General features: G+C 39.0%; 1 protein-coding gene across 2 annotated transcripts; it reads left to right on the forward strand.

Moving 5' to 3' along the window:
• The first annotated feature begins 2,959 nt into the window (after positions 1 to 2,959).
• LOC126589330 (OVARIAN TUMOR DOMAIN-containing deubiquitinating enzyme 5-like) lies at positions 2,960 to 4,972 on the forward strand. 2 transcript variants are annotated; one of them, XM_050254595.1, is made up of 3 exons: positions 2,960 to 3,111; positions 3,504 to 3,605; positions 3,967 to 4,972. In XM_050254595.1, exons 2-3 carry the CDS (start codon positions 3,514 to 3,516, stop codon positions 4,832 to 4,834), a joined length of 960 nt encoding a protein of 319 aa, XP_050110552.1. In that variant the 5' UTR covers positions 2,960 to 3,111; positions 3,504 to 3,513; the 3' UTR covers positions 4,835 to 4,972. The 2 variants fall into 2 exon arrangements, with proteins under 2 accessions (XP_050110552.1, XP_050110553.1); XM_050254596.1 differs by having other exon boundaries at positions 2,970 to 3,111; positions 3,494 to 3,605.
• The last annotated feature ends 5,687 nt before the right edge of the window (positions 4,973 to 10,659 follow it).

Raw genomic sequence — 10,659 nt, forward strand, 5'->3', positions numbered from 1 at the left:
AGATGCTCTAATAAAACAACCTAACCAATATCCTGAATAATAGATGAATGTTGGGCTCTTTTTTTTTTCATAATTTAGTAGGTTATTCATTTTAATTCAATTACATGTATTAAATGAGCCCATTATGCTTTAGTTTATTGTTCATTTTTGCTCACCCCTCCTAATCCAAGGTAATCGTTAATCCCTCCCCCTTCACAATTGTGTCGCGTGTATAAAGAGTATACACTAACTATGGTTGGTATTGGCCACTTAATACTATAGTTTGGTGATATTCTTATTCACTTGTAAATTAGAGGTTTTATGTTCGATTCTCGTCAAAAATTTTATCCTGAATAATAGATGAATGTTGGGCTCTTTTTTTTTTTCATAATTTAGTAGGTTATTCATTTTAATTCAATTATATGTATCAAATGAGCCCATTATGCTTTAGTTTATTGTTCATTTTTGCTCACCCCTCCTAATCCAAGGTAATCGTTAATCCCTCCCCCTTCACAATTGTGTCACGTGTATAAAGAGTATATACTAACTATGGTTGGTATTGGCCACTTAATACTATAGTTTGATGATATTTTTATTCACTTGTAAATGAGAGGTTTTAGGTTCGATTCTCGCTAAAGGTGAATTTGAATCAATTTATTACTAACATATTGTGAGGCTAAGCCCACCCCTCCCCCTTAGTTTAGATAATATTGTTTGTTAAAAAAAAAACTATGGTTGGTATTTTGACACGTGACACAATTATGAAGAAGGAGTAACAATTACTTTGAGTTTTTTTTTTTTTGACAAACAACGATAAATTGGAATTTCATTAATCATCTCAGAAACAATACATAGGTGCCCATTTGGTACAATACTCCAGTGACCAAGAAATGATCTGGAGGTGAATTTGCTTGAGCAAGACAACAATAATAAACCCCTAGATAGCAACCATATGTACTAAACTTCAACGCCCTCACACAAAGCTGTCACAGAACGATAGATATAACAACTTGTATCAGCAACTGCAAAGGATCACTGCCGAATAGCTAGGCCACATAAAGTCATCGTAGCTAAACGAGACCACATAACACATTGCTCAAAGTGAAAACCATATTCAGCCAACGTTGTAGTGTGACCACAACACTAGCTAGGCGAGAACAACAAGACTAAACTAAGCTAAACTAGCTTGAAAAAAAAAAAAAAAACCAAACTAAGCAAAACTACTCAGAGAAATGAACCACAAATCAGCACATTCCGATGGAAGGATTGGACAATTAAATAAGAGAAAGGCCATTGCGGATGGGCAGTCCCATCAGCAAGTCGAGAAAGGCAACGGAGCTACACATTGAGCCACAGCAATGGAGATTACAGATCTGGAAAACCGTAGGTGGTGGGACAGCCAAAACAGGCGGCCCAGACAGACAAACGTCAGATTAACCACCCAAGGCAGTGCAACTCCAACGAGCACGACAGGAGGTGCCGGAACCGCCAAAACATGCGGCCCAGACATCGCAGAAAGCGGCGCATCAACAAATAGGAGTATAGGGGTGCATCCACAGAGATGGGGGTTCCCCAACACCTGGAAATGACGAGGGAAGTGGCTCCGACCCACCAAGCAGCCCCAATCTAAGCCCAAACCCCGAATCGAACTCAAACAAACGGAATACCTTGAGAAGTTATAACCCGAATCTGGGAAGGAGACCCGAAATCATGGAAACAACTGTGCACAAAAAGGTGGGGAAGAAGAAAAAGGGGTGGGGGAAGCTAATGGAGGGTAGAAGGAGGCGCGGGATAGAGGGTGGCACAGGGAGAGGGAGAGACTAGGAGGAGGGTGAGGAATGGCTGCCGCCGACTCCAAGCAGGAGCAAGGAGCCGGCGGTAAAGATTGCAGATCCTAGGGTTTGGTTTTGAGAGGGAGAATCACCTCAAACTTGAAGTGTGTTTAATGCAGTAAGGCCAAATACTTATGATTACTTTGAGAAGGCGTTTACGTACACGTAATGGGAATCAAAACATGAAATCGTATTCCGATTACGGACCACTCCTTCGTTTACTAAATTTTAAGGAATCAAAAATATAGTGGGACCCACATAAAGTTTGGAATTCAATTCCTCACTTTGGAGGAATTGGATCCCTTGATAGTAAGTGGTATTTGAGTTCCGAAAGAATGAGGGAATGGGGAATCCATTTTTCATACCCATAATGCCCTCACATAATTGCTGAAATTCCAATGATAAAACCAGCACCCGTGCCCAGCTCTAGTCTGTCTCCTTCTCCCTCACTACCGCCCCCTTCCTGTCTTCCCAAGGCCACATACCCACCATCATGTTCCTCGACAACAACGACAACCAGAAAACAAGATCAAGCGAAAGCTGAAGAAGAACCCATTTTAGTTATTTTATTTTTAACACAATGTTAAAAACCAAACTCCTCACATTCAAATCAACACGAAATACCCCGTAAACTAAACTTCAAAGAAATTACATCACCACAACCAGCACTTCCCATAGGCCTCAAACCCACCGTGAATTTCAAATTGTTGAAAGATGATTGAGGCAGAGATAGAAAGAACAGTTGGGTTGGGGTTTGGTTGGTTAGTTTTTTATTTTTAATTTTATACCAATTGACTTGATTTCCTATAAGTTCTTATAAAATATTTATTTATAATAAAGGGCATTCTAGTAATCATACAAATTTTCATTTCGATTCAGGAGAATTAGTAAACAACTTATATTCAAACATAACCATTTATACTCCGATTCCAGAAAACTGTAGTAAATAGCTTTAATGAAAATCTGGATTTCAATTCTCCTCAATTCAATTCCTTCTTAATTCAATTCTCCTTCAATCCAATTCCACCTATTTTGATTACAGATTAGTAAACGAGCCTTAAGTTAAAAGAAATGAGGAAAACGGTCTCTTTATTTTATCATAATAATATTTTTTTAACAAAAGAAAACAATAATAATATTTAAAGAAAGTGAAACAATTATCCTTGGCCCCTTTCAATTGGGGCTTTTGCGGAGAGTTGAGTGAAATAGGATTTAGACATAAGGGGTTAGGGCTTTTGCCGTGACAAGCTTCAGAGGACTTAACTTGCGATCGCCGTCGACGGCAAAGGGGGACTCTTGGGTAAGTTGATTTCGTTCTACCCATCAGCTAAATTAAATTTGGAATTTGAAGTTCATAGTCCTAGCATAATATTCAAGCTTCCAAACTGTTGATTCAAATTCTCAGAACCAAAAAACAGTCTCTGAATGTTGTTATTTTTTTTTTTCAAAGTTCTTAAATTTCAATTCTTAATGTTGAATTATCCCAATTGGGATTACTACGTTTTATGATTGATTTGGTGTAGTTCCTTGTATAATTGGGGTTATTTTTTGTGATTTGATTTGGTGTAGGATAGAAATATTTCTTGGTTTCTGCTTTGATTTTAGATGTTGGGTCAGGCTAGGATTAGTAAAGATTCTAACTTGACGACTTTCGTGATGGATGATGTTATTATTTGTCGAAGTTGATTTCAGGGTTGTTTCAATGGAGGATGCACAAGAAGTATCTGATACAATGTCAGACAAAGCTTCTGAGGAAACGCAGGAAACTCGCGATGAAATGCTTTCTAGGCACAGGTGATTTTCTCATTAAGTTTGCGTTATCGGTTTTTATCTTTTGGATTTCATATGATGTTGTGTTTGGCTGGTGTTCGCATTGGTGATGCAAGTAAGGTTAGTTATCTAAATCTGTAAGGTAATCGAACAAGCTTTTGTGGGTCGTGTAATATGAAAACGTATCTTCAAGATATTTGAATTGATGAACTTTGTTGATGATATTCGATTCGATCATGAAATGCATAGGGCGTTTTCATGTTCTCCCAAAAGTGGTTGAGAGTAAGAATGAGAATTTGTTGTAGGCTCATTGAGGCCAGTTTGTTAACTTTCCTACGAATTATCCATGTCGTTCCCCCTGTTCACGACATGTTTGTTTATACAGGAAAGAGATATCAAAACTTCAGGACAAGGAAACTGGAATGAAAAAGGCAGCTGCCAAAGGGAGCAAGGCTGAACAAAAAGCTAAGAAAAAGCAGGTGGAGGAACAGATTACTCGGCTTTCTGCTAATCTCAAAGAAAAACAGGCTGCAGAACTTGCTTCCTTAGGCTATAGCGCTAGTAACGGAAATGAGAAGAGCAAACTCGACACTTTAGTGAAGGCCATAGCTGGTGTTTCTGTCACCAGTCAACCTGAACATGCAAAGCCCAGCAAGAGCTCAAAGAGGCGAGAAAAGAGGGCTCAGCAAGATGCAGCTAGGGAGCAAAGAATTCAAGAAGAGCAGAGCAACCTAGTAAGTGATCGAGTGATTGAGGATGAGAAACTAGAGAAAAAGCTCGAACCCTTTGGCTTGATCATTAAAGAAATAAAGCCCGATGGACATTGCCTCTACCGAGCTATCCAGGATCAGCTGGCTCACCTTTCAGGAGGTTCATCACCTTACACGTACCAACAGCTTCGAGAAATGGTGGCTGCTTATATGAGGAAGCATGCATCTGATTTTCTCCCTTTTTTCTTATCGGAGAATCCGGCAGATGGAGATTCTGATGATTCACTTGCAGAGAGGTTTGAGAACTACTGTAAAGAAGTGGAGTCAACAGCAGCATGGGGAGGACAGCTAGAGCTTGGTGCTTTAACTCACTGCCTCAAAAAGCCTATCAAGATATACTCAGGATCCTTCCCTGATGTGGAGATGGGCAAGGAGTACAAATCCGATAGCGCGACTGGTTCCTCCGATTCGCGGATTATGTTGTCATACCATAAGCATGCATTTGGGCTTGGTGAGCACTATAATTCCGTAGTTCCAATATGATCAAATAGCTGCAACCGTGGATGCACACTTGCTCATCTGGTTTGTAATTTGTGGTGTGAACAAGCACGTTTTGCGCCCTGAATTAACTATCGATACTACAAAGACTGGTTATATTGAGATTGGTTTTTCTTTTTCTGAGGATTGTTTTTCTTTCTTTCAAGTTTACTAAATTTTAGGGATCAAATTTTGTGGCCTAATCTCGTTCAATTACTGCCTTACATTTTAGGGAACTTTAACGAAAAGCTCATAGTATTATTCACTTTAACGAAAAACCACATTTTTATATTAAAAAGTCAATCATGGTACTACTCACTTTACCTTTTATTTTGTTTTTATCGTTAAAACTCAAAATTTTCAAGTTTTCCTTAAATTTTATGGATTTAATTCTATTTTTAATTTAAAAAAAATAGGAAAACAATTTTATTTTAACTCAAAAACAAAAGTACGTAATTTAACATTAAAAAATGCCCAATTGGTACATGCGTAGGCGTGTAAAGGGATAATATAAAAATAAACTTCACATTGTAATAAAGTAAAAAATTTAGGTCTTGTTTTAATAAACTTGCCTCCACAAATAATAATTAGTAATTGTCAACAAAGACCTCCCTTAATTATGAGGGAGCATTTTGCCCATCGTCATAAATTGTGGTGTATGCTCATCATACACATAATCATCTGTTACGTGTCATTTCATTAAACCTTGGTTAATTTTTTCCAAAATTTAAAAAGTAACATTTAATGTGAAAGTTAACTAGAGTTAGGTGAAAGAGCGCGTGATAAATAATTAAGTGTATGGTGAGCATACACCAAAATTATTGTCCTTTCTTTCTTCTTCAAGTTCATTGGTGCCATGGTGTCTTAGGGTTCATTGATCAAATTCTCTGACTCTCTTAGCTATAATGTGTTCTCGTTTTCCTCATATTTTTCGAGACAGCAATTAGGTTGTTGATTCCTTAGCTAATTATGGGGTTAATCATGTTGGCTTTCATTGGTTGGAACACGTCCCTTCTTTAGCGACTACAACTTATTCTAAGGATGTTTCAGGATTCCTTAGCTATCATTTTTCATGACTTTGTTGGCATAAATGTTTCTTCTGTCCTAATGTTTGCATCTTAGGAATTGACATGTTCCACTATTAATGTAATACTTTGTAACCATATACCCTTTAGCTTTCATGAAGGATAACTAAGTCAACAAGTAATTTTTGTAAGTACACCTCTATTAAGTAATAACCTCCCATTTTTACTATAGAGAGCATTTAGTGTGTGTAGAAGTTTTCATAGAAAATCTAAGTGCTTTTTAGAAAGCTCCAGAAAGTGCATCTTGAAGAACACATAGCAAGTGATTCTCAAGATAACAATTCTATGACCCATACGCTTTTATAGTTTTTCTATCAAAAGTAGTTAGCTGTGTTTTTTATAGTCCTAAAACACTTTAGCTCTTAGAAAGCAATTCCAAACAACCCTTTATTTCTTTAAACCAATAAATTTTCTTGTATGTACAAGTACCATCTAGTTCGTGGTCGTATCAACCTCAAATCCCCATCCTCCTGTTGTAAGTCAAAAGGACAAGAAAAAAAAATTACTTTTAACCAAAAGAAAATTTTAATAGAAAATAATTTTTACACTCTCTTCCCCTTCGTGCACATTCTCTTTATTTTCAACCTTTAGATTGAAAAAAAGAAACCAATAAACAAAATGTTCGTGGTTAGAATTTCCGTTTGGGATGTTTCCTAGCGGACGAGCACACAGCTCCCCGAGAGGTTGGAGTCGGTTGATGCTTTCTGTCGGGCTTCTACTCACTGGCGGGCTTGTCGGGCAAAGCTAAAAGAGAAGGACATGGTTATCTTTGAAATGTGCCTTTGTGGGGCCTTAGGTATAGGCCTTGAGGCTCACAATCAAGATTAATTTTTAAGTGTTCAGGCGTGCCACTGCCATCTTTAGTATGGCAGATGTTGAGTTTTAGTTGTATATATACCCAAGAGGCCGTTTTAGTTATGAAATGTGCCTTTTTGGGGCCTTAGGTGTAGGCCTTGATGCTCACAATCACGAACTAACCCAGTACTCGAACATATAATGTTTGTTTCATTGATTGTAGAAGTATTATGACTATTCTACTTCTAATTACCCGAGCCCGAAGAGCAGAATGAATCCAAATAGGTGCCTTTATAGGGCCTTAGATGTAGGCCTTGAGACTTCCCATCAGAATTACTTCTATACTCAAACGTTCCATGATAATCATAATATAACAGAAATACAACTAAGAAATAAGTCGATTACTTGCGCCCTAAGTAACTTCGGACTTCTTGTTATCAAAGACTGTCGTGGATGGGTTAAGTCCACATAAAGTTCTTTTTTATGCCTTGAGACCAAGGACTTTTGAATGATCAATCTTACATACCCGAGGGTTTAGAACTCAGATCTGATTTAAATTGTGAATACAGATTCCAATCGGATTCAAGAACTGAGAAGTCTTTTAATCATTAACTTGCTAGAAATAACTTGGATACAAATGGAAGTATACAACATATTACTAGACTTACGAATGAAAATACAAAAACAAAGAGGGTCGGGCAAGGTTTCACCCTGTCGGGCAAGGCTGGTCGTCTTGCAACTTTCTATCTTTGTGATTTATAAAAGGGTTTGAGAGCTTAGAAAGAGGGATATAGGGATGAGTTTACAGAAGGAAATCGATACTACAACAAGATTTAGACAAGGTAGCAGAGCTTTTACAAAGGCTTTTGGTGAAGGTTGATCCCGAAAGGGATGAAGGCTTGGGCTGACTACAGCTTCGTTAAAGGCAAATCTGGCTTGAGCATAGTTTATGTATTTGTTTGTTTGTTTGAGTGTCCTTATCTCTGATTTCTCTTTCTTCTTTTATAGACAGTTTGGCTTGGCCTCCTGTAGCATTAATCTTGCCCGAATGTAGCTTGAAGGGCAATGACTCATCAGCTTTTTACTTGTACTGCCACTGTAAAGTGCTTTTTGGGCTAATTAGCTGGCTGGTCTACACCACTTGGTCTTTAGGTAGGTGAGCAAATGGTTCAAATGATCTGCACCTAGTCGGGAAAAGCCATTTTCTGCCTTCTGGGCTTTGGCTGAGCTTCGGGCTCATTTCCTCCTAGTCCTTCTTTTGGGCCAACTCCCTTTTGAGCCCAAAGTTCAAGTTTTAACCCAAACAGTGCCCCCTTCAATTAATATTCAGGCTGGCACTTTAGGCGTCAATATTGATTGAATAGCTGCATGCCTGTATACCTCTTCTCGGAACTTGTGTTTTCTAAACGAGACGAATGCAATCTTGCATCTCTTGCTCTTCTCATGACCTTTGAGCTATCCTCTGAGGTTTCTGTAAATTCAGGCTCGAAATTACTCCTGTCCAGCCAACAGATCCTCTTCACCCTTTTCTTTTATCAACCTCAGATGTTTCTGCCTTCTCAGTTTTATTCTAAAACTGGAAAATGGGTTCCTCCGAATTCAATTGGGGTTTCCTAAAACTCCATTTTCGTGAGAAAAAGGATTTTCATCAAATGTCTACTATCTCCAACACCTTTGGTTAAACACCCCGCTATCTCTAACACCTTTGGTTAGGCGGTCTCCTTCTGAGGGCTTGCCCTCCTGCTCGTTGCTTTGATAAGTCGGGCTTCACCATCATACCTGGCGATGATTCGCATTGAGGGTTCTCTACCAGGCTCATCTTGGCCGCACAACCCGATCACTTGATCAGGTTTTATCCATGAAGACAACAGAAAACTGGTTGAGACACCACTGCATCCAGAAGGAACCACACATAGTGCACTGAGGCAGACTCTGATGTAAATTTCACCAATTGGTCGAAATGAATAAAACATTATTTTATCAACTTTTTATCTTTCTGTCTTCTTGAATGGTTGATGAACAAACATTGTACTTTGACATCCTGAAGCCTGCTTTATCTTGCATCCTCTTCAATATAACAGTCTCTAACATCCCATAATGTAGGACAATACCTTTTTAAGAATTTGACATTAATGGGATGTCTCTGCCAATTTCCTTCGAGGTCCACCAAGTAGTATCCTCTTTTGTCTAATACTCGACTAATCATGAAAGGACCTTCCTATGTCGGGCTCCATTTTCCAAAGCCCCTAAGCTGAGCCCTTAGAGGGAGGACTGTCTTCCACACTAAATCTCATTCTTTGAAAGACTTTATCTTTACCTTTTTGTTATAAGCTCAGGCAACAACTCTCTTTCTTTCCTGAATCTGGTTCAAGGCTTCAATTCGAGCTACATCTAAGTCTTCAATCCCTTGACACATGGCTTCGATGTACTCTTCACTGTGTAACCCAAACTGATTTTGAATTCTGACAAAACTTACATTGATCTCCATGGGAAGCACTGCATCTTGCCCAAAACTTACATTTATCTCGGCCATCACTCTCATAGATTCCTCTTGGCCTAAGCATTTCAATAGTAACCCGTCTGGAGTTTTCCTTAGCAGGTTCTTTACCTATAAGACATACTTGGTTGCTTGCTGTCTATTATTCTTGCTTGTGGGTGAAGAAGGATCATTTAAATGATGAATGATAGGCGACCTTCAATCTTCTATCTTAGTGTCTAGAACCATTACATCCAGACTGAATCCTCTTTCTAGGATAGAAGGAAGGTTTCTTCTTTGAATCTCGACATCTACCCCATATTTTCTTTCCTGTATTGCCATGCCTGAGGCTAATTGCGCCATTTCGTTAGCCGCTAGGTTGGATCCCCTGGGAACATGATTAACTGATATCTCAGAATCCCAATAACTCAGCAATTGCGTGGCCACCAAGTAATACCCTGCCATGGTGATATGTCTGCACTTGAAATCCCCATTTAGCTGGTTTATTACTAACTCTGAATCACCAACACCTCTACCTCTACTGCCCTCAGATCCATCAAGATTTCCAAACCAATTATTAAGGCTTCATACTCTGCCCGATTATTGGTGTTCCCTTGGTAATCTATAAGGAACGAGTAATAATGATAAACCCCTTGGGGGTTCACAATGACAATCTCAGCTCCAGAGGCCTTCTGAGTGTAGGAACCATCAAAATAAAGCTTCCAAGGAGTAATCCAAAGGCCAGTCACTTTTTTTATCTCTTGCTGGACCCATTCCTCTTTACCCGAGATATCTTTGCTTGGCGGGATCCAAACACTAGTAACTTCCAGGGTCCCCAAGATATTGATTATCTCATCTTAAGACTCTTGATGCTCCGCCAAGAAGTCGGCAATTGCTTGGCCTTTGACTGCCATTTGGGGTACATACTGAAAGCTGAACTCTGATAATGCTAGAATCCACTTCCCAATCCTTCCCGTTAACATTGGTTTTGACAACATATACTTTATCACATCTGTCTTGACAATGATGTGCACGTGACAAGGTAACATGTAATGCCTCAGCTTACTGGCAGTGAAATATAGAGTTAGGCACAATCTTTCCACTGGAGAGTATCTTGTTTCTACCTCAGTCAGAATTCTACTGAGGTAATACACTGCCTGCTCTTTCCCGCCTTCATTGTTTTGAGCTAGTAGACTTCCGATTGATTTTTCTGAAGCTGAGATATATAACTTTAAGGGTTTTCCCCTTTGAGGTGGTACCAACACAGGTGGAGAAGTCAAATAGGCTTTAATGCTGCCAAAAGCCCTTTGGTGTGGTGGTCCCCATTCGAAATCTTCTTTATCCTTCAGTCTCAGCAGAGGAGTCAATGGTTGGATCTTGCCCGCTAAATTGGCAATGAATCTCCTTAAGAAATTAATTTTGCCTAGCAGCCTCTGAAGTTTTACTTTATTGGTGGGTGAAGGCGACTCCATTCT

Source organism: Malus sylvestris, chromosome 11 (assembly GCF_916048215.2).
Source record: "Malus sylvestris chromosome 11, drMalSylv7.2, whole genome shotgun sequence".
NCBI classification, from domain to species: domain Eukaryota; kingdom Viridiplantae; phylum Streptophyta; class Magnoliopsida; order Rosales; family Rosaceae; genus Malus; species Malus sylvestris.